This window comes from Phlebotomus papatasi, chromosome 3, assembly GCF_024763615.1.
Source record: "Phlebotomus papatasi isolate M1 chromosome 3, Ppap_2.1, whole genome shotgun sequence".
Taxonomy (NCBI): Eukaryota; Metazoa; Arthropoda; class Insecta; order Diptera; family Psychodidae; genus Phlebotomus; species Phlebotomus papatasi.
In genome coordinates, this window is record NC_077224.1 from 65,166,468 (window position 1) to 65,191,475 (window position 25,008).

At 33.9% G+C, this 25,008-nt stretch overlaps 3 protein-coding genes across 3 annotated transcripts; 1 reads left to right on the top strand and 2 right to left on the bottom strand.

The window, feature by feature from the left end:
- Positions 1-435: 435 nt before the first annotated feature.
- Positions 436-1,404, top strand: LOC129807715 (keratin, type I cytoskeletal 9-like). The gene has a single exon (XM_055857164.1). The coding sequence runs from the start codon at positions 505-507 to the stop codon at positions 1,264-1,266; it is 762 nt and encodes a 253-aa protein (XP_055713139.1). The 5' UTR covers positions 436-504; the 3' UTR covers positions 1,267-1,404.
- A 3,122-nt stretch (positions 1,405-4,526) lies between these two features.
- Positions 4,527-5,306, bottom strand: LOC129807717 (shematrin-like protein 2). The gene is made up of 2 exons (XM_055857167.1): positions 5,062-5,306; positions 4,527-5,003 (listed from the first exon to the last, which is right to left on the bottom strand). Exons 1-2 carry the CDS (start codon positions 5,304-5,306, stop codon positions 4,706-4,708), a joined length of 543 nt encoding a protein of 180 aa, XP_055713142.1. The 3' UTR covers positions 4,527-4,705.
- An 11,163-nt stretch (positions 5,307-16,469) lies between these two features.
- Positions 16,470-17,898, bottom strand: LOC129807714 (chorion protein S38-like). Its single transcript, XM_055857163.1, has 2 exons — positions 17,838-17,898; positions 16,470-17,493 (listed from the first exon to the last, which is right to left on the bottom strand). The coding sequence occupies exons 1-2, from the start codon at positions 17,847-17,849 to the stop codon at positions 16,633-16,635; spliced, it is 873 nt and encodes a 290-aa protein (XP_055713138.1). The 5' UTR covers positions 17,850-17,898; the 3' UTR covers positions 16,470-16,632.
- Positions 17,899-25,008: the final 7,110 nt, after the last annotated feature.

The window sequence follows — 25,008 nt, forward strand, 5'->3', positions numbered from 1 at the left end:
AATACTAATCCTTAATTAAATTATTAAAATTGCTTGAAAGAAATTTAAGAATTTTTAATTAATTAACAAAGAACAATCATTCTGATATAAATTGTATAATATATCAGGAGCTATTGAATAACTTTAGGAATGTCACGCAATATCTCTTCCGAAAAGTCTTAATTCGAGACAATGATCAGTAAATGCAGCGTGATCAGCAAATATTGGATTTCCCACTCTAAATGGCCGGTAAGTTCAGTGAAAAGAGCAAAAGAATTAATTTGTATCAGCAGAAAGGCCAAAAATACAACTAATTACATATCTTTCTCCCCACATTCTACCAAAGCGAAAGAAGTGGGCATATGGGGTCTTGGAAAAGAGATTTTTGAGTGAATGTGATACGCTTTTGTATAAAATCTCACGCTAGTCAGATATTCTCCATCAGTTTCGCAAATACTTCCTTCCGTTAGACATCAACTCTTACTTTCGCGATCTTTTTCTCTGTACTCTGTGCAAATAATAAAAATGTTCACAAAAAGTGTGCAAATCGCAATTTTGCTGACGATCTCCTCTGCGATCGTTGCGGGCAGTGGTCATGGTGGTGGAAGTGACTTTGGTGGAGATTTTGATGAGATTCACAAGACTGGAGGAAAGCTCGAGCATCTGGGTACATATGTCGGCAAGCAACACAGTCCACCAAAGATCATCAGGATAACAAAGACTGTGGCTGTCAAGGTGCCAGTTCCTGTCCACATTCCCAAGTTCATCAAATATCCCGTCCCATTCCCGGTACATGTGCCCAAGATCATTAAGGTCAAGGAGCACTTCCCATTCTCAGACAAGGAGTCCCATGGAGGTCATGAGAATTTTGGGGCTCAGCTGGGTTCTGGAGAAGGTGGTCACTTTGAGGGTGGTCATGCCCTTGGTGGATCTGCTCAAGGTGGACAGGAGCACCAACTCAGCGGAGGTGATGCTAGTGGACATGGAGGAGAAGCCAGTGGATCCTATCAGCATGAAGAATTCAGCCACAGTGGATATGGAAATGGTCTTGGGGGTGATCTTCAACAATCTTACGGAGGTGGTGAATCTTACGGAAGTGGTGAATCCTACGGACAAGGATACGAACACCAAGAGAGTCAGGCTGCTCCAGTAAACTATCAATTCATCTCCCAAGGAGCATCTTCTGGCCATGATGGTTCTGGTTACCAAAGCACCGGGGGAATTCACGAGGTTCCCGCTCCACTCTTCAACGGAGGATACAGCCAAGAAAGCCACGGATATCACTAGATCTCTTCACTAAATGTGAATTATCCTCTTGTTAAATTTTCTACAAATCTCCTAAGAATCTCTCTGGGGCGACGCTCTCAGATTCCATGTTCCTCATTGTTGTTATAAATTCTTATTTAAATAAAAACACTGTTTTTTTAACGCCTGAAAATCTGCAAAATCTTTTACTTTTCATCCAAACAGATACATTCAAAGTGTTCAAAGTTGATTATTCAAGCTATATTATTAAATAATTTATTCGATAATGCAAAATAAACATATTTTCTCCGTCTCTTTTTCCTTCAACTTGAGATTATACCACAAACACTCTCAACCAGGCAACAGATGACCCAATACACTTTCCCATTTGGAGCAAAACGCACACAATGAAAATTTTTGAACTATAAAATTAATTGAATTCACCATTTTTCGCGCTTGTAATGGGCTTAATTGAACGATTTGTTGATTTATTGCCGAATGTATTTGCTGTGGCGTTCAATTAAGTGATTAATTTTATATTTAGCAAACTAATTGGAAGCTACATTGTTTGAATTGTATGAACTACAATTAATCATTTTCAATAGTTACGTCTTCATGAAAAATGTTCAGAGGGAAATAAATTACAAATCCTTTAAACTATTTTTGATGAGAATTTTCTTTAAACATTACTACATGGTGTTTAAAAAAAATTAAAGAATTTTTAGAGATATATTAAATAGCACTTAAATCGTTTCAAGTAACATCTATCTGATATTCTATGTAAATTATACTCTATTTCTGCATGCTTGAACACATAGTATTAACCAAATTAATTATTTTCATTCTAGACTATGCTGACACGAGAATGCTATACAATAAGATGTTTTACAATTTTTTACAATCTAAATTAGAATTTTAGGACTTGATTAGACGGGAAAAAGAAAATAAAACAGAAGTACCTCTCTTGAGTGTAGAACTTGTACTTCTTTATTAAGAAAATCCTTAAATTTAAATTTAGGTCTGATTCTAAAAGACCTCCGTTATACTGCATCCTTAAAATTGATTTGTTATTTACTCCCTCCGTATCAAAATAAGTCGTACTTTTGGATAAAATTTTTGTACTAAAAAAGCCGCACTTTTGAGAAAAAATTGAGATTTAGGAGCAGTCTTAAGGTAAATACAGTGGCGACCATAATAATAGAATCAGCTCCGCAAAGACCACTATTTTACCATGAGCATTTCTGTTTATTTCAATTCGTTGAAATAATTTCGACATAGAAATGTTCAATTAATTACCTTACGTCAAATAAGTGTTGTTTCGGCCGCTAGAGGTCTCTATTTTTCACAGAATACATCAATAGTGAAATTTGGTTTGAACAACACAATATGACCACTTTTATTTAAATTAAAGAATGCGGTCTATAAATCGAATAAGTTTAAATAAAGCCACATTTAGAAATCATAAATGACAGTTTTCCAGTTTTTTATGGCCTAACTGAATTTCACTATTGACGTGTTTTGTGTAAAATAGAGACCTCTAGCGGCCAAAACAACCCTTATACTACGATTCTAATAATTTTAAGATTTCTACTTCGGAATTATATAAACAAATTGGGGAAATATACAAAAGTTAAAAAGTAAGCTTTGCATAATGATTCTGTTATTTTTGCCGCCACTGTATATTAATTTATAGGGGACTCTCCGGTGGTGGCCAGTGGATTTGAAGTCACTTCACAAAGAAAAACACTTCTTCAAACTTTCCCAGATCTTTCGGTCCTGGATGTGGCCCTTCTTCAGTGATCGACTAAACTATGTTTTTTGTACTTTATGAGGATCGTTATTTTGTGTGGGATTGAACAATATCATCACTTTCAGATTATCAATTGGGAAGGGTCTTTCAGGAAATTGTTTTCACTGATTTTCAACTTTTAAGCAATTTTTCTTTTCTTAGGTACGGATATGATGTGATTTGGCGCTTTCTGTTAATAATTTTCTTTTGTGTTATCAACTGAAAGATTGAAGAAGTGTTTTTCTTTGTGAAGTGACTTCAAATCCACTGGCCACCACCGGAGAGTCCCCTATCAATACACATTACGCCAGTTCTTCATCCAACTGTATATTAATGTACTACAAATATCTCTCGAATGAACCATTATGAAGGTTCAGTGGTAATATTGGGGTCCAATTATAATGGTAAGTTGAAGAACATGTCTTAGAAACTTTTTATTTACTATGTTTTGTTTTCCAATTGATTTAGGTGTTTAACGATAAAAGATAGCAAAATGTAAGTGTTCAAAGGGATCCCGCTGTAAACGCTAGGTTCATTAATCATTAACATGCCCTGTCCTCCAATAAAAATAAATGCTTTTGGTATATATTCAAAACGGCCTGAAAAATCTCTTTTAATTTTTAATACTTTTTAGATATTATCCAGATGAACATTTCGTCCATATACGCCAATGACATTATATCATTACTTCTAACGGTTTTCCAATGTTAAAGCTTTTTTTGCAATGTTTGAGCAATAATAAATAGTATAATGGAATTAACTATTGAATTCTCCTTTTGCATACTAAAAGTATAGAATAAATATGCTAGTTCGTAACGTTAATCGCATCGATCTTCCATTTTGAAAAATATATTAAAGCGAAAATTTCAATTGAATTTCGGACGTACTTCATATTGTCACAAAATTAATTAGATATCTCAAGGATAATTAGTTTTATATAAAATGTGGACTAATATTGTGCTTCCTTGTAAGAGTTAAGTGGTAAAAGTAGAGGTAAGAAGTAAAAGTTCATTTTACTTTAGATAGAGAAACAATACGAGGATAACCTAACGGTCCGCGGAACACTGACTGACTTAGGGAAAACTGGGGCACCACCGAACGCGGAGTAGCACCGAACACTGCGATTTTTTTTAACTAGATATTAGACTTAAGAGAACGAGACCTGTATGAATTCATAGATAATAGGCTTGCTTGTCCACTGAAGATATGGTCGAGCTAGTCCAAGTAGTTTAGAAATAAAAATAAGTGTTTGGTTCTACCCCGTGTTTTAAGGTGCCCCAGTTTCCCCTATACAATTTCGGAATTTCGGACATTTTGTGAAAATTTCAAGCAAAGTTATGCAAATCCTTGTTAGTAACACGTTAGAATTTCTCAAGCCTTATTTTGTTTTTCTAGAACAATATGACGAGAAAATTAAGACCAAGGTAATTACCTAAATAAATGTTATTGTTGAAAGATTTTCAAAGTGATAAACAAACCAAGCTCGTTGAAGGAAAGACTTAAATTTTTCAGATTTTCTGAATTTCAAATTTGGTGACTTTATTACATCTTGGTCTTTCAGTGGTACAAAAAACGTGTTTTTGGTCTTATAAAACAAATGTGGATATGAAGAAGGGCTGCAAACTTATAAATTAAAACATTTGATAGGGCAGATGACACTGGGGATCACATTTTGTACATTCTGACCTACCATCAATAGTGATGATAGTCGAAGCCATATCCTCCGTGACCGAGTCCATGGTAGCTATGGCTCACACCGTAACTATATCCGGACAATCCGTGTCCATGTCCGTATCCGCCATAGCCCAGTCCACCCAAGTAAGGAACGTGTTTCTCCACAACTGTAGGAACAGCTACTTTCTGCACAACCTTCTGGACAACTGGCACGGCTACGGGAACTTTACGTTCAACAACTACAGGAACGGTGTGATGATGATGCTTCACAACGGTTTTTGTCACACCCAAGTCCAATCCACCACCATAACCGAGTCTGGAAGTTTGAAATGGGTCATTTGAATTACCCAGACTCTTCCGGATAAAATACTTACCCATCGTATCCCAATCCACCGTAGGCAGAATGTCCTAGGCCGACATCACCATATCCACCATATCCACCATATCCTCCGTATCCATAACCGAGATCGAATAGTCCACGCTTTCCTTGCTTCTTCTCACCCTCAACTGGAGCTGGGTCTTCCTTGTCACTAACGGATGGCTCAATTTCCTTCTCAATGGCAGCCCCAGCCACGAAAGCAACTCCCAGACACAGAACAATAAAAGCCTGCGAGAACATTGAATATATCCAAAATAGAAACACTTTAGATTCAGGAAGAAACTTTAACCACAAGCACATTAGTAAAACATTGCACATACCTTCATTGTTATGTTAACACACAAGAGAGATAATTTAATTCTTGTGAGAAGAGCTAGCTAGTTAATCCACTTGTATGGCAAACACTTGTGTTGTCTTGAGCACACAAATCTGATTCTTTTATACTCAATGATTCATTCCACCACCAATTCTCTTTGGAGGATTGCTGATCTTCTACATAATTACATGACTTTGCTGAGGTGGAGGACACACCAATTCTCGTGCATCCCTACCCCCGCCCCCCATTCCATATTTCTACATAACATCTTTTTCCTCCATTTCTTGAAATTGCCATACAATTGTTACTAGAAGAAAAAAAAATCACGCCACACTCAAAATTATGCCCACAGTAGAAGAATGGCAAAACTTGCAAGAAGTTTGCAATAAGACAAGCATATTCGCGTTTTATGGAACCACCAATTGCAACATGTAGAGACCACCAAAGACATTAAATTTACCATTTTTATTTTGTCCACTCACTGATGATACGTATTTCAATAGGCCTATCTATGGCCCAATTTTGAGGTATTATAAATTACGGAAAATTAAAAAAAAAATTGATTGGGACTAATAAAAGATGCCCCATATATAAAATGCACAAAACGTCCTCGGATGCAAAATTTCAACAATGAAAATTTCAGAAGCAAAATAGCTTTTTCTTTGTCCAATTTGCCTGATTTACTTTTTAGTAGCTAGTTAAAATATGAATGAAATATTTAATGCTCATAAAGTGATTCACACGATGTTGCACATATTACAGTGCCGTGTCAAGATAGCACGTACAACTAAAGATAAATCCTATACTCACTCAGCTGAATGGTTACCGTTACACTTATCAAACTCAAACCCTAGATCTCCGATTTGGTTTCTGACTAGAGACTTATGGCTGAGACTTAGCGCTAAGTCATTGAGGTTATTTACACCGCCGTATTAGATTGAGATTAAACTGTCCTAAAATCGGATCTTGGGGCAATTCAGTATCAATCTAATGCGGGGGTGGAATTGGCCTCAATGAAACCATTTATATTGCCGTCTCAGATTGAGTCTAAATTGTCCCAAAACCCGATTTTGGGACAATTCAATCTCAATCCAATTCAGCGGTGTAAATGAACGCATTGCCTGAAAAAGGTCCAGTTTCGGCTAAGCCCAAAAATTTAAAGACTTATAGCTAAGTCTTCGTTGAAACGAAAGTTCAGTGATATGTCAGTGGTTTATCAAATTATGACACACCTTTGCAATGAAACAGTGAAATGTAAAACCAGTCATTGCGGAGATGAGAAAAAGAATTATACGATATTCAAACAATGGCCTCGATTCTGAGACTAAGATCAAGATCAAGAAAATTTCAAGATCAATATACACAAGCATTTCTTGGTTTATCACAGGTCACAAGTTTGGTTTGCACTTCTTGTACTCCCGTTTATGACCTCTCATTTATTCTTTAATACGTCCTATAATTAATTTTCCTAATTTATATGATGAAATTCAACAAATTCAACAGAGAAATGAAGATATTTGTCAGAAGTGACGTTTCGTTAAGTGTGGAAAATCTTGAAATCTTGGTTCTTAGCTAAGACATTTCAAGTTCCATAAATACTTCGCGTTAGAATACGAAATCTTTATTTTGGAAATATTTGGCAGCTTGCAATTTTGATCTTGATTTTGGTCTCAGAATAGAGGCCAATGTTTTGGTTTTGAACGCAAATTTCAGATACCAAAAAGCACAAATTGAGACTTCTCCATCACACTCAAACTGCAAGGTACCGGTATGAAGCTCAGGTATGAAGCGGACTTAAGCTAAGGAGGGAACTTGAATTACCAGGTCAAAATAATCGGTTCAAATAAATTTACAAAAAAAAAATATGTCACAGAGATGGATCCAAATCTTTGAAACGCTTTTGGCTTTTTCCCAACTTTTTATTTTTACGATTTCAAAGAATTGCCGGGAAATATAGCTAAAGACTTATTCTTTTCTAGTAAACCTCTGAACTTAAAAAAAATACTTTTTAGAAATATATTTAATAGGATGTTTAAGTCAGAATTTTGCTCCAAAATATAATATTTGCATTTTTTAACACTAAACCTACCGACCGTTTTTAGTAGTTCTTTCCTAACGCGTTCTGTCAAATGACCGACCGCGGTAAGTAGGATATTCAACAATTTTTTCTTGGAAAACAGGAAAACATTTAAAATTAAACAATGAAAAAATATTACATGCACATTTTAAAAAATTCATAAAGTTTGATAGCGACATTTTACCGTTTAATGTGTTAATTTTAAAAAGTTTTTGAAACGTTCAATTTGACCGGTCTTGAGGTTTAGTGTTAAACAAATAAAACGTTCCGTTTATTAAACACGTTATGCTAAACACGTTTATGAAAATTATTTTTTCACACAAGAACTAAAAGCTGCACATTTCCTGCCAATTAGGGAATGCCCTGACAAGGCGCGCTCCGAAATACTCATTAAGTCCGAATTTTTGTAATATTTTGTTTCCAAAAAAATTATTGGAACACTTTAAATATGTATAAAACATATTATAAAACATGCAACAAAAATATCATGAAACTTAGTCATGTCCTTCTATTAAAAAAAGGCAAAAATAGCGCATTATTTAAGACTATTAATTGAGGCTCCCCTAAGAATAGTAACAGCGATCTTCGGTATTTCTCCCAAATCACCGGATTTTTTCCGTATTGTTGCCACAAAACCAAATAAATTAAAAAAAATATATGTGGTTCTTTTTACTATATTCGCTACTTACGATCGACGCTCTATTTGTTCCTTTTTCTTCATTTTAATTCTAAAAATTTTCTATGTCCACCACCGTCTTAGAATTTCCCCCTATTACAGAGCACAACACTGGACATGATTGTTTGATTTACAATTTAATTTAATTAGAGTGACTTGATTTTGACTTAGGCAACCTACAAAAGAGCTAATTTTGAAATTTAGAAAAACAATGTTTGTAACATTCAGTCCAGGCACTGTAAGAGTGGCAATGCAGAAACAAACAATGCTTGCAGGTTGAAAAGTGTTTCGGACAAGCGCGAGAAAATGAGATTAGGAAATCTCACTATTCGACAATCATAAACAAATTAAATCATTGAAGAACATGGGGAAAAAACAGACTTCCACGGAGTCCAAGGGCAATATTTTCCATATGGAATTCGATGCTATTAATTATGATGTTTTTGTCTTTTTTGTGCACTTTTTATTATTGTCTTTCTGAGGTATTTAGTGAAAATTTCATTGAGAACATTTTTTCGAAGTCTCATTAAAACAGAAAAAACACGTGTAATGAATGGGAAGTTACATTCGTTTTTCTTCTTCTCTTTGTAATATCATTGTATCTGGTGTTTGATGCATAAGTGTAATTAATGATTCGCTTCTAGTTATTTTTCTTCGATTGAGCAACATTGTATGATATGGCCCTCGATAAATCATAAGTTGAACCTTCTTAAGGCGAAGGAAAATTCACAAGTATTTTACGAAATGCCGAATCAAATTTTGGGCAACTGATGTTGAGATTGTCTTGATAAGCTTTATTTGGACAATGTCTCACATTCGCTCTTTTGTCATCTAGTTTTAGCATGACATGATCCAATTTCATATTTTTTGCGACATGTCAACGGCTTATTACTGAAATTTTTTTTGCAAATTTTCGTCTGTCTACTGAAAGAGACAAAGAATTAGACATAATCTCATGCATTTTAAAATTGCAACTTTCAATTGGATTTTATAAATGGATGTTGCTTTATTTTTTCGACAAAATTTGTTGGGGACTTTCATTGAATAAACTAATTCACTAAATTATGCAATGAAAGGTCACACATGTTGGCGGCAAGAAAACGACTGAAAGAGAAAAGTGATCAAAAAGAAAATATTTTTCAAATTTGAGGGCGAATAAGTAACAAAAATAGATGTATCTCTCATAAAAAATCGTTATTTAATGTTATATATTGAAGCAAAACACTGAAAATTTGAAACAACATTGTTATAGATTTTCAAAAATTCAACTGTTAAAAAAATAATTAATAAGATTTAACAAAAAATTTTGAATTAACGAAATATATTTATTAATATGACAAAATGTTGTTATTTCAGCAACAAAAAAAGTTTTGTCTAGAATTTCTTGAAATATTTTCAAAATTTAATTTTCTTCTTTTAATGATTTACTAATATAAAAACAGATTTAGTAAAAGATATAAATATTCGTAAAGTTCCAAAACAAACTCTTAATTCAGCATTTTATTTATTTACAAGGTTCAACGGTTTAATGAATTAAAGAATTTATTTTTTATAATTGGGTCCAATGATTTTATTATAAGATAGATCATGTAAATCATGCATGTAAAATAAATAAGATCAATTTAAATTACACTTTCTTTTTTAAATCATTTTTATTTTACTTCTTGCAAGTGGAAACTTCTAAAATGTGAGAATCCGGAGCCATGTGACGAAAGAAACCCACCCAAATCTAACCCAAGTGATGTTTAACTAATTTAAGTTTTCCAAAAACACAGGTGGCAAGGCGTTCCAGGCTTTACAAAATGCTCGTATTCGTGACTTAGCTGCTATACCCCATTTATGCATCATTTATTGTTTATCGGTTCTCAACTGATTCGAACCGATTTATAAATCACTCAAAAGATCCCACAAAATTGTTTAAGAGTAAATGGAATTGATTTTAGGTTTAGTATTACACCGAGAGAAATCCGAAAAAATTAAAATAACATTCCGGAAATGTTAATTTTACCCTGCATTATTGATCCAAAATCGGTGTAAGTATTACCCTTTTTAGGTGTATTGGGGATTAAAGTTACCCTTTTCCATGTTAATTTTACCCTTAAAAAGTTGTAAAATTAATATTGAAAAATGTTGATAAATTTTTACACATAAAAAGTCTTAAAGTTATGAGGAAGAAAAGTTAATCGCACCCTCTTTTTTTTCTCAGTGTAGTTACCAGTAACGAAACGGTTTATTATTATTATTAATCGTATTGAGATATATTGTTACAATTTAATCATGTAATCATGTTACTTTGTTGTTGATCCCGTGTTGGAAGAATCTGCAAAGTCCGTTTGCAGACCGTCCAGGAGCACCTTCCCCTCAGTGTGCACGCTTCTTCCATGCTCCCGGAGTTGTCGGGCAGAGGCAGCGCATTGTTATTACGTTTAATTCCGTGTGAAATTTCCTTTTTCTGAACATTCAGTTGTATTGCACCGGGCGTGACTCGAACTCACAACTTTGAAAGTCGAGTCAGAGATCCAGTCCACCCAAGACCAACGGTCTTGCCTATTGCGCCACTGAGATCCCCATTGAGAGTTCATGACCGATTGGAAGCGGTTGAGCCTTGTCAGAAATTCCAAGACCATTCCAACGAGCCATATATGACCTCATTCGACGATTTTAAGTATAATTGCATCTTATTGTTAAAAATACTAAAAATATCTTATTCCAATCTGTTTTCAATCTCAGAATATTTGATTTTATACAATTGGTTATGAAGCATAAAATTTTTATTTTTTGCTTTATTTTTAATTTTTTTCAGACTATTTTTTTTTTTAGTTGCCCTCCCCTTAGTCTCCACGATCACCAGCTTAGAGATCATAATACTTGATCTCCTCTGTGAATCTCAATTCGATTCACATCTCATACTTTCTTGTATGCAAATGAGAGCGTGTTGTGATTTTAATTACTGTCTATGATGTGTTATAAAGTCTTCGATAACAAATTGTGGGTGTATTTCCCATGATTTTTCGCTCATTGTACATAAGCCAGAAGCAATTAATAGGTAACAAAATCATCTTTGCTGAATAATAAGAATTGCATAAATAAATTATTGATCCATTATTTAATCAATTCGCAGATTGTGCTCAAAAAAAAATCTGGATCGTGTGACTCTGTGGGAAATTATGAATTTTTCCAGAGGTGTAACCAACAAAGTTCATGTGAATTGTTGGCATCTGCACCTAAGGCTTTTGTCTTATGCGATCAACAAATCAATTTTGAGCATTGAGTGATGGAAAAAGAAGCATTTCAATAAATGCTGAACAGTTCACACTGGAGATGTACATTTTGCAATTTGACAGAGACACTGGCTCTTTTCCCCGCTTCGTGGTCAAAATCATTAGGTATTTTGTGAAAAGAAAAAAAAAACATAATTTTCGAGGCGTGGGGCAATCGGTTTATAATTTTGCAATTATTTCAATCACTACTGGATCGACGACTGTATCATAGCATTAAAGACCAGAGATGTGGGAAAGTCAGATTGACATTCAACATTGTGAATTTTTCTCTCAAAAAATATACTTCAACAAGAAAACAACTCTATTTGCTATGAGCCAATAGAGTCATTTTATTTGCGGCATATTGCTTCAAACAAGCCACTGAGAAGACACGCAAATCCATCATCGTGAAGAGAATTATGAAAATACTTCATCCGATTCGTATTGAATGGCTTATCACAGGGTAATTAACGTCTCAGATGGAATGACGAAAAGAAAGAAATGTTTGTGTATTTTCGCGGAAGACAGAAGTTTCCACGTGTAGTTAATTGAATTAAGAGGAAGCTTCAAGACCAGTTTTTTTGTCGAGAGGAGAAATTTGCATGATAAGCAATGTCTTTTGACTATCAACTGTTGAGTTTCAAATTTTTGAGATAGTATTTGAAATACTAGATAAAGCCGATGGATGAAAGAGGCTTAGTACAGTATGAGGCTAAGGTAAAGCGTTATCTCTTGATTTTTTTTTCAATTTCCTAAATTTTACTTATAAGAACAGGCCCTGTTTCAAACAGTCTGTAGCTATTAGTTTTGAGGGCAAAATTTCCAGGAATGACGATCACGTTGGAATTGTGAGAGTCGTATCGATTCCTTGTACGCAGGATTGCATGAATATTGATTTTGTTCAAAGCTAAGTATTTAACGGAAGCAGCCAAAATCCCGAAAGCCGAAATCCCGAACGCCAAAATCCCGAAAGGGCCTAAATTCCGAAAACCAAAATTCCGAATGCCAAAATTCCGAATGTTGTTAATCCTGAAAGGGATGAAATTATATGGAGGATAATGTGTTAAATAATTTCCGAAGACACAAAAATTTCCCTTTGCCTCCAGCAAGCGCAGGTGCAATCGTAGGAGTAGCTATGACATTTCTAAGTATTCGGGATTTTGGCTTTCGGAATTTCGGCTTTCGGGAATTTGGCTTTCGGGATTTTAGCTTTCGGGATCTTAATCTGGACCCGTATTTAAGTATAAGTAATTCTGGACATCGAATTTAAATTGAATGAGCATATGGCTTTATTACGTAAACGTATGAGATGTTCGAATATGCAGATTTATAGAGTGCGTTCTTCCTATTCATTTGAACTGCTGAGAACCTTCTATTTTGCTATAGTTGAGTCTAGATTAAAGTATGGACTGCTCTGTTGACGGAGGGCGCTGCCGACATAAATCTGCGACTGTTGTTCACCTCTCAAAGAGCGCTCTTCGGAAACATGTCCTTTGTCGACACTCTTTAAGTCTTCTATTCAGGGGTGTTGCCATGATTCGTACGATCCTAAGCTTCGTAACGACTAAAATTTAGCTGAGATTCTTTACAATCTCATGATTTTTCTTTAAATTTTAGTATGTTGTAACTGAGGCAGAGACCTTTCCAACGGTGGGTCGCACTCCACCGGGGATATTCCCTGACCTCAGCTATAATCAAAAATGTCTTGACCTGACTGCATTTTCTGTGTTTATGAAGGGATTTCGATGAAATTTTAGTATATATTATGTCTGAGATCGAGATCTTTCTAAGGATGAGTCCTATGTATTTGTCCCTATTCCAACCTACTGTACTCCGCCCCTAACAATATCCAAATGGACCGAACTCTCTAATGTTTATTAACCAATTTTAATGAACTTTTTTTTCTTTCATTGGCCTTCTGTACTCAGACTACTTAAAATAGAAAATTTCCAGCGATAATCCCAGAGAAGCTTATGTAGCTGGGATTCTTTACAGGTGACCTCAAAATGCGTGCAACTGGAAGTGTTTGCAACTCGAAATGCGTGAAAAATTCGATTGTTGAAAATTCGAGTTTTATTCAATTAACTTATTAATTAAATAAATAAAATTTGGTCATTTATTATTTTATATCATGATTGAAGGTAAAATAAATGATATTGATAAATGTTGAAGGTTGTCATAAAGAATTTAGTGTATTAGCATTCCTACTCAATTTGTTAAAATAATTATAAAAGAGACGTTTAATACATTAACAAACAAACTCGAGTAGAATTTGGGTAAGTAGTATTTGGGCTGAAAATTTCAATATTCAAAGAAGAAACCCCTATCAAAACACATCACACCGGAAACCGTCCACAATCCGTACCAAAAATATTCCCTCGGTATTATTTTCAGTTTTTCTGACTCTTAATAATATTTACTAATAGTATTTAGCTTATATCAAGTGATTATTAAAAGATTAGATCAGTTTTAGAATGTGGGGCTACTTTTGCATTTTTTTCCAAAAAGGTAATTTTTGACTGATCCTCAAATTATAAATTTTGTAGCTCATGTATTTTCTCAAATCTTGTTTAAAACTGTTCTTAGGTTTATATATGAAACTATTTCAGTCAATAGAACTGGATATTACAGCGTTTTCCCGGTCCAAATCACGTGTATTTAAGCTTACGAAGGGTGTATTTAATGTTTTGGCCGTTAGTGTATATATTCTCTAAGAGTATGCAAAAACTAAAAATTCATGGAAATTCGAGGAACAAAAAAGGTGGCTAGAATTGCAAGCTGGCCGGAATTTGGTACACTTACCCTATATCTTTACTAAACCTTAAGATCTTAAGATATATCTTACTTTTTACTTGCTAATTGCAATGTAAATTTAATAGTGAAGATTAAATAATTGAAAAAATATAATTAGGGGGAACTGGGGCAGTAGTAATCTGGGGTAGTTGTAAACACTGTAATTTTTTTCATTAATTTTAAGACTCCAGAGGATAAAACCCATAAGCATTCATAGATACCATGGGGATGTATGTCCACAGATAAATTGGTGAATAAAATCCTAATATACTTTAAAAATAAAAATCCTTTTCCTGAAAATGTTGATATTTCGATTATTTTGATCATTTGGATTTCCACCTGGAAATTAAAAATTGTGTAAAATAATCGAAATGTAGCAATACCAGTTCATTCCTATATCTTTTAGGATTATATTAATGCATTTACTAGAGAAATTGAGATACTCATTACTTTAAAAGAATTAATAATTGGTCAAAAAACAGCATTTGGGGTAGATGTAAACAGGCAATTTCAATTTCACAAAATGAGTAGGTAAAAGAGCGGGAAATTGACCTTCATGCGAAATATCTATAATTCATAGATTACGAAAAAAAATTGGTGGCGCTGTGTTCAATAAAAAGTCACATGATGTCAAAATATGGGGAAAATCTATTGAAAAATGTCTTTGATATGCATGCTTTTAGTTTTTTTGCTATTTTAATTATCCTTTGTAAAAAGTGTCGTGATTTTTTGAAAAATATACAGTCTTTATATATCTCTTAAGTAATTAAAATAATCGAGAGTGGTGCAAAGTTAATTTCAAGGGTGGGAAAAAAGGTGTTTACATCCTTCCCAGAAAGTGGTTACTTCTACCCCAGGTATTTTGTGAAAAGAGAAAAATGCACAGGGACACAAATTTTATTTTTATGGAAAACTCAATTGTTTTCCAGCATCCGCATTACCCTCGACGAATTGCCTATACCCAAGGGTAAAACATGAGCTAAGAAATATTTTTCAAAAAATCACGGTGTCCTTGGAAAATCACCTCAAATTCGCATCTATCGAAAATGGTTACATGTGCCCCAGTCTCCCCTACTCTCTTTTTCAGTTTAATTGTAAAATTGGGACCAAAGATGTTCAAAAAACCAAGACCACGACCTAATGTACTTTATCATTAATTGTGTTTAATTTATCAATAAACTTCAATATTTTATGAATTTTTTTCACTAATAAATAAATAATTTTGCTTTAATTAATTAAGTAGGGGGAAGTGGGGCACCTTTGAAATTGGGATTTTTCACCTATTTTTAAATAAAATTGAACTTTATCGTGATATAATTTAGCTGCACAAACAGATTGAAAAGCTAAATTACATTTTGATATAGCTCAGATCTACCTAAATATAGGAGAAAGATTCCAATTTCAAATGTTCCCCACTTTCAAAGGTGCTCCACTTCCCCCTAAGGGAATTTTTTATCAGAGAGGAAGTATATTTTCATCTAGGGGAAATGCACTCCTTTCGAACGTTCAAACCTTCGAATAATGTGATTTTTCTTTTATTTTTCCTAAGAGACTTACACATTTCTATTAAATATTTGTTAGCTTATTATTAATTATTGATAATTATGTGATAATTATGAGCAAATCTCTCAATAAAAAAAAAAAGAAAATCACATTATCCGAAGTAATGAACGATCGATTGGAGAGTACTTTCTCCTACATTATTACGAAAAATCATTCTTATTTTCAAAATGAATTCTTCAAAAAATCCTTAATCGTACTGCAGCGATGATGAGCCCGATTCAAAATCAAACAAAAATTCACGTAAGCTCAACTTCTTAAACCCAATATAATGCTGTTTACTTACCACAAAGTAACATAACTTTTCTCTGTACAATGGTACACTTTTGCTACTTCGCAACAAATTTAATTTGAAAAGCCACCAAATAAACATATTATGCATACATTCACTCTATTTTCAAACTTATTTGCTCTCGAAATTGAGAAATATATTTGAGTAATTTTTGCAAAAGACATACTAATAACTTATCTGTAATTTTTCTCACGGAATAAATAAAAACATCATCATTTGTAAATTTTCATTGATATTATCTCTTCTATTTCCGCAGATTTTGTTATGCATTGTTGTATTGGTGCTTCGAAAACGACCACAGAGACACTTTATAAGGAAGTTGAAGTGATCTGCATTTGAATATGAATTGATCATTGAATTTGAAATTCTGCAATTTCGAATGATCTCGTAAATCACCATCAGAGTGGAGAGAGAAAGTGAATATTTAGATTGATTAAAGAGAGTCTTTTATTTTTGTAGAAAAGGGGTGTTTTTGAACAACAGATGTTTGGTAATTAAACTAGTAATCGCATCAAACAGTTGTAGGTCAGCAACAACTGGAGGCGATCGTGATGGCAACTCTGAAGTGACTTTTGGTTTGACGTAGATTTCTTTACCATCCATGTCCATAGGTATGGGCAGGGGCGTAGTTGTAACCACCATGAGCGCTACCGTGAGAGTAGCTGTGAACACCACCGTGGGCAAAACCGTGAGCGTCACCGTGGGCGAAACCGTGAGCATCACCGTGGCCGAAACCATGACTGTGGGTCAGGTCGAGTTCAACAGCATGGTGTCCACCGTTGTAGCCGACATCGTGACCAGCGTGGTAGGTATTTCCATGGGGGACGGGCACATAGACAGGCCTATCAACGGGAACTGGAACCCTTACGGGCACCCTAACTTGAACTGGTACTGGTACCCTGCGCTCAACTGGCACGGGCACTCTCACGTATTCCTTAACTGGAACGGGCACTTTAACATGAACTGGAACCCTACGTTCAACTGGATATGGCACCCTGACGTACTCCTTAACTGGGACGTGACGTACGACTTCGTAGGGCTGAGGAACTGGAACCTTCACGGGTACTGGCACTGGACGGTCAACTGGACGATCAACTGGGACAGGGACTGGAACGGGGTTGTTGACAACTGGAACACGAACACGGACGGGAACAGATACTTGGCGACTGACAACGACTTCACCAGCAGTTCCAGCACCACCTGCGTATCCATGTCCACCAGCAAAGCCAGTTCCTCCCAAACCCACTCCACTGCTGAAACCAGCATTGCCTGAGGCATGGAGTCCATTGTAGGCATTCAGGTAAGAGTCTCCATGTCCAAAGCCACCATGGGCAGATCCATGGAAGGCATCTCCATGTCCATGACCGCTGGCATAGGCACTAGCATATCCATGACCATGGACATCTCCGCCAAGATTTCCCGCAGAAGCGAGGGCGGTGCACAGAGCTAGGATCTGTAAAACAAGGAGTATTAAGGTCAACTCTTATCATCAATGAACCTCGATTTTCAACATTAGAACAAAGATTTATAAGAGTTCGTTAAATATTTGTCTTTGTAGGTTTTTTGAGATAGAAGCCACAAAATTTCGCGAATTCGTAACTTAAATAAGCAACTGCCAGTAGATAGAGCAATCGGTCATTAAAGAAGTGCATGGTTAAATGATAAATTAGCAAATATTCTTGCAGAATATTGTTCACACAATTGTAGTTTAGATGCACAAAAATCACTTTAGAGCAATTTTAAAAAATCCACAATTGATCAGTAATCCACAATTGAACCAGATCCTCGATCACTCACCAAAAGTTTCATGATGGTTAATCCGTTAAAAGTGCGTGTAGCTTTGAAACTGCCACAGAAATGACTTGATTTGGATGGATGACACAGAGTTTATATACCAAAGAAAAAACTGTCCAAAAACCACAAAAAGATCGAAGATCATCTGAAGAGTGGTGCGAAAAAAAGAGCCGGTGGGGAGTTTGTGTCTGGTATATCGGAAGGAAAAAGAGTATCATCTCTTTCGCATGAATATTAACTAAATTTTCACAGTTTTAATTCCACTTTCGCTCTCGATTCTCATCAAACACTGTAAGAGCTTTTATAAAAAAAAATCACAAATTTACATATTTTATAGTTGTACACTCTGCTATCATAATCAAACCTATAAGGAAAAGGTTTTATTTATCACTCTGTGATTTAATTTCCCAAAATTACATAATATATTAATGAGGATGCCCTGCTAATCTTAAAATAAATGCCATGCTTTCCTGGTAATTCGCTTCTTGACCAAAATCCACCCAAAATTACTTTATGTATCATCCCGAGAAATAATCAGAATATTGATACTGATATTGAATACTGAATACTGACCATGCCCCCAAATAAAACTTACATCAAAAACAATAATGTAATAATACTTGCTGAACTCTAGCCAAACTTTATATACTTCCCAGTAATTCCAAAATCTATAAACGGAGAAAGATTAAGTTACAGATGCAAAATACCTGTAATGGGCATGGTATCCGATACACAGATTTTTCACTTCAGTCTTCTATCTCAAATTATTTTTTTATTACCATTTCTTAAAATTTATTTTGATTTCCTTTTTATTTGAAACTTTCTAAAAGGAATGACATATTTTTTAAAGGGCAGGACTTCTAGGAATTTACTTTTTGGGAGTGACCTAATGTCACTTAACGAGGCGTGGTCTAAATACATTTTTCACAATTCGAAAAATTTTGTCTGCTCTAACATTTTTTTGTCAGATTAACAGGAAAAGTTTGTCAAAATACGATCTTCACACTCCTTTTGGATCATTGAAGAGAATTTTCTAAATTTTTCATTGTCTTTTATACAATTAACGTTTAATTTTCCGTAGCTATTGTCCTATATTTGCATTGAGAAAATGAGAAATGAAATAAAAAATACCACTTTGGTACAGCCTAAATTCTTCTTTTCTGATGAATTATAAATTCTTTTAAAAGTGTGAATCTCAATTTCTGTAGTAAATACATTTATGTTAATCTAAAATAACCCAAGTAGCAAGAACTAATACCTCTGATGTAAATGTTAAGTACCAATAAACGTATTTAGTAAATAAAATATTTTATTTTGGTCAGTAAATAACGTTAAAGAGCTATTGTAAATCACTTTAAATTATATTGCTTCCTAAATTTCCCTTTTCCAAGACTATTTCATTACTTTCGCGCATTTAAAATTCGTGGACGTCTTTGGGGACGATTGAATTACCGATTAACTATAAAGAACAAAACTTTTTTGACTGTCTAATTTTTTCTAATGTTTGTACATAATCTAGAAATAGATGGTTGTAGTGAATAATCTCCAATTTTCTCACGTTAATCATTCAATACAAGAAAACAATCATTCAATACAATTAGAAATACAAGAACTAAACATAATATTTTTCTTTATAATGAAAATTATCTTCCATCAGTATTCTTAGAAAAATCACTAAAATTTTATGGGCTCTATGTATAGGTTCCCATCGTTCATAAAATTCCGTCGATTTTCAAAGAATTGGGATAAGATACATATTTTACTGTTTATGGTTATCGGTTATTAATTTTTACCGGTTAATTGGATCTCGTCTTTAAAGGGTAAAGGGTTAAATTTTATTTTTACTGATAAGTTAGTCGTATTATCTGAGACCATTGATAGTCATACACTGAAAGAAATCCGAAAAAGTTAAAATAACATTCCGGAAATGTTAATTATACCCTGCAGTATTGATCCAAAATCGGTGTAAATATTATGCCTTTTTTTAGGTGTATTAGGGGTTAAAGTGACCCTTTTTCATGTTAATTTTTTAAAATTGACGAAAAATGTTTTAAGCCTTATTATTATAAAAATTAGGGTCCTGTCGAAATAATAATATCAACTGTATCAAGCAAAATTATATGGACATTCTCTTGTAACATTTTATGACTAAATTAAAAACTTGACATAAGAAAATAGTAATCTTTACATAATAAATTGAATCTAACGCATTTAACGTAAAATGTGTGGTTCTGTTTTTATAATTATAAAAATCAGAAGAATACTAATGCGACTCCTAAAAAAAACCGAGTGAAAAAACGTACTCTCATCTTAATTTAATTCAATTTATCTATAAATTGAGAAAAAAAGAGGGTGCGTTTAACTTTTTTTCGTCATACCTTTAACACTTTTTGGGTATAAGATAAGATAAGATAAGATTTTGCCAGGGGTCAGTTCTCCATTTCGGATATTCCGATGCATCCAGGACACCAATTGGGCCCCTTACGCTTCCCCACTCCTATTCTATCTTATCATCCCCCGATACGGGTAGCCGCTCTATATCACAGCTCTGTGAGCAGTCAGTGCCGTTGCTATATCACAGCATCCCTTTTCGGTGTGTGTTTGGGATCAGTGACAGCGAATATTTGTATCGACTGAAGTACCACTTTCAAGCCGAAACTCGTTCTCGTACCAGCCTCTATTTTTTAGGCGGTTCACTTTTTTTGCCAATATGCATCATTGACATTACTATTCATTCATTCACTGGACGAATTCAAAGCCGATATGGCATGAGAAATCTTTTTCTGCTGCTGCTCAGCTTTGAACCCCAGACCTCGCAGTCATAGAGCTACTACTCTATCCACTGACCCACTCGAGGCCCCCCTTTTTGGGTGTAAAAATATATCAACATTTTTTAATGTTAATTTTACACCATTTAAGGGTAAAATCAACATGAAAGAAGGGTAACTTTAACACATAATACACCTAAAAAGGGTAATACTTACACCGTTTTCGGATCAATACTGCAGGGTAAAATTAACATTTCCGGAATGTTATTTTAACTTTTTCAGAGATTGTCAACCAAAAAGGGAAGCTCCCAAAAATGGTCAATAATTTATACAAATAGAAAGAAATAATTTTTTCAAGATTTTCCATTCTGATATGCGGCTATAAAAATCTACTATCTTGATATTAGAATCTAGGAGAGGCCTGAGGGTTAATCTAAAGTAAGAGAGTGAAATTTACCATCCGGCCTAATATCTATAGGATAGTAAAGCCAAACATATAGATTCTACAATTTTCGACTGTCCGATTGTTCCGATCTGGTATATCGTTTGCTAGGTAACTGTTTTAACTTTCTGGCTATTAAAATTTTGTATGAAGGATAAATTTCACAATTTTAATATTTTCGGTGTGATCGGAGAACACATCTAAAATAGTCACAGTGACGTCGACAGTTCGTTATTAAAGTTACATTAGTTTTAATTATTGTCAAACTGGTAAATTTTTAGTAATTTTGCTAACGTAGCAAGAAAAATGTTCGTATACGACGTTGGTGTGACCTAACGTCGCGCTTCTGGTCATGTTCTGCTACTTGGGACGTAGGGATGAACTGGTGCATTTTGAATAATTTATCTCAGACTAACCAACCTAACTCGTGAATGCTCATGCTTCAAGTTTTCAATAGACAATCAATTCTTAAGTTTATGAAAGAATAATATTATCGAAAGCATTACATTTAATAGAAAAAAGTATGATAAGGAAGTCTACAATATTGTAATTTTTTGATGAATATTTAGAGGTCGAGGCTGGATTTTGGCAAATTTAGGTTAAATAAGAAGAGCTAAAAAAAAAGCTATTTTCTCTTTTTCAAATGTTTTAGACAGATATTCCAGACACTGATCTTGCATTTGTAAAGATCATATAATATTGTGTTGTCTGTTGCATAAAATTTGTGAATTTGTGCCACTATAAGAGTCTTATGATATTTTAAAATTGATTGTAAAAAAAACCTAAATGATAATGGCGATGAACGTTTTTATTAGGGGATCAATTTGGCTTATAAAATTTCATGGTGAAGTGATAAATATTTCTTTGAATACTAATAGAGCAGAGTTGCATCATAGAAGGGCTCTTTTGACTGCCAAAAATCTTCCTTTAGAAAGATCACTTTTGAATTGATGTCACAATTAGAGCAACAAGAGGACCATTTGGAGATTGGTCAATGATTGTCGTTAACATATCTGATTTGATGTATTGCATAGGTAAATGCCGTGGTAAATATCAACAGGTGTGGTAATTTGAAATGGAAATGAACAGACGCAACAGTTTATTGATCTGTATTGTGATCTTCTTTGGAGGAGCATCCCACGGTGTCCAATATGAGACAGACCAACTAATTTTTCCAGCAATCCATCCACCTCCGAAATCTACATCTGTGAAAGTTTATTTTAATATTCCATCCACAGCATTGTAAGCAAACCAGCTCAAAGTGGAAGCAAACTATAAGCAATGAAGATCACTTTGGAGATGTCGCAAAGCAATTGTTCCGCTAAATGCTCATCTTTCTTCCGAAAGTGCACAAGTAAATCTTTTTTTCTTCTTTATTTTTAATATTTTTTACAAAGAAATTGCAAAGCCTAATTGTGCAATTTTCAAACAAAATTCCATTTCTTTTAAGTGCGAAAAATACATGGAAAGTAATAAATTTTACAATGGACACCTTTGTCGATGAGGAAGAAGTAATCAAATGATCATCTTTGAAATATTTGAATACACTAAACTTGCAAATTAACTCACAGCAGTGGATTTATCTGTTCAAACTTTTGAGAGACTGCGTGAATCATTATTTATTTCATTTGGAAAAAATCACAGATAAAATTTTGAAACAATTGGACATTTCTTCACATACCTCAGAAACCAAGAGGAAATTAAAGAATTACCTTTCAGACAAATATTTGTCTAATTCATGATTCAGACAAATATTGGCTGAAAGCATAAGTTTTAATTTTACAATAAATGTTGACGAAGAATAGAATTTTCATTTTAATCTGGGAAAAACTAATTTTCGATCCCTGTAAAAATAGTTTGTTTCCATAGTGTCAAAGATTGTTAGTTCAAAACTCGAGTGAACCGTATAGTGGAAGATTATCAACCTCTTGTAAGTCAATGGAAAATTTTAATTTAAACAGCATTTAAAAACGGCTGCCAGTATCCCAACTTTGCGAAATGCTCAAAAGTTCACGGTGCTATCACACTATGATTTTTGCAATTTAAATTTAAATTCAATTGAGCCAATTGAACATTATAAGATTTCTAGAATTTACTTGAAAATTCTCACAGCCAGGACACATTTTGCAAGAAATTTGCTCAATTTTAAATATTGCCGCGAGATTTTTAATTGTGAATGACTCCGGAAAATGTGTGATAGTACTTAAAATGTCTTATAAGTCACTTATCTGTTATTCAGAAGAATCCCCAAAGCCAGAAGAAAGATTTGTAGGGAAAAGGCTGATGAAGCGATTCTCATACATCTTGTTGAAAATCTGTGTGAAGTCATATAAACAGAAGATTTCTTGGCACAATAATGGCTTTGGAGGAACTTAGCAAATTACTCCCGATACTAATGCATCACTCGCGTACAAGTTTATCACTAAATTTCTGTAATTATCTTATTTTTTTGGCCACAAATAATAATTTATTATTAGTAAATATATTCACTATGAACAATTTGGTTCAAAAAGATACTTGTTTAATTGCAATAAAATTGAAATTAATGACCAATTTTAGCATTTTAATTTGTTTAATTCAAATTTAATTAAGCAACCACATTTATGCTATTTTAGCATGTTTGAACATATTTTGGTGGGCCAAGTATTAGTTTATATCAATAAATAAGCGAAAATCTATCAATTCAAATTATTTTTAATGCAAAATAACGCATAGGAACAAATCATCTGAAAATTAAATTGAATTTACAAATTGAAAAAATTCCTAGTGTGATAGCACGGTAATAGAAGAAACACGATTAAACTGAATTAAAAAATATTTGAATTTAATTGAATTGAATTGTTTTAGTTATTCATGCTCATATAGGTACTCAAGGTACATAGCAAGACTATACACAGGGGCATGACATTTCCTATGTTTCCCATATGTTTATTAGCTGTTTTCTGTTAATGTAGAATGAATTAGCAAAAAATACTAATACAAAATAAAAGCCAATTTAATATAGAATAGGCAACCTAAAACGCTAAATTGATAACCTTTGGAGACATCTCGTGAAATATGTACGAAAACAGGGAAAAAATTACACTAAAACCGGTCGCATTTTTCAGAGCTAATGTCACCCCCTTAACTATACATATTCCTTTTACGTTAAAAAAAGTTATTTTTGAATATTTCTATTATATTTTGAATAGTTTTATCAGTTCATAAATAAACCTAAAAAATTAGTTATTTATTCTATTTTTTTTTCTATTTTTTTATTTCCATTTTATTGCTCGAAAACAAGGAGAGACAGTTATAACAATCCGCTTTTTTTCGTACTTGTTACAGATATGGAGCTTAAACGGTAAAAGGTGTCAACTTCCGGTCCTCGTTGATCCCTAATAAAAAAAACATTAACTCCAGAAGTTTTTTCCTTTTCCCTCCACATCCTCCATCCTCCCCAAAAACATGTTTTCTCGGATTTTGTAAAAATTGGGTCAAGCTTTTCGAATGATTTTCGAATATGTTTTAGAGATAGTCCAGGCGAACATTTCGCCCAAATACACCTATGACCGGATAATTCGCCATTTTGAATTATTGAAGATCAAAGGTCAACCAACCTGGAGGGCCTAATTTTCAACGGATTTGGTTAAATTTGGACTTTTTTGAAAGGTCTTGACATTTCTTATCTATAGGTATATATCAGTTCCATCAGTTCTAATCGGTAATGAATCGGTCAAGTAATCTTTTTATCTTATTATTCTTTTTTTTTTCGTAACCATGTTACTAAAATGACAAGAACATTCTAAAATATACGCTTATGTTGTCCGATTTGTGCACAAATCTATTCGTTAATAAACCAACATAGAAAAAAATACTACACAGATAGTTTTATCTCATCAGTTCGAGCATTCCGCAAAGCTGGGACGCTTTGCAGTCTCTTTCCTACATATTCAATTCATCATGTTGTCCAGCTTTAATGTAC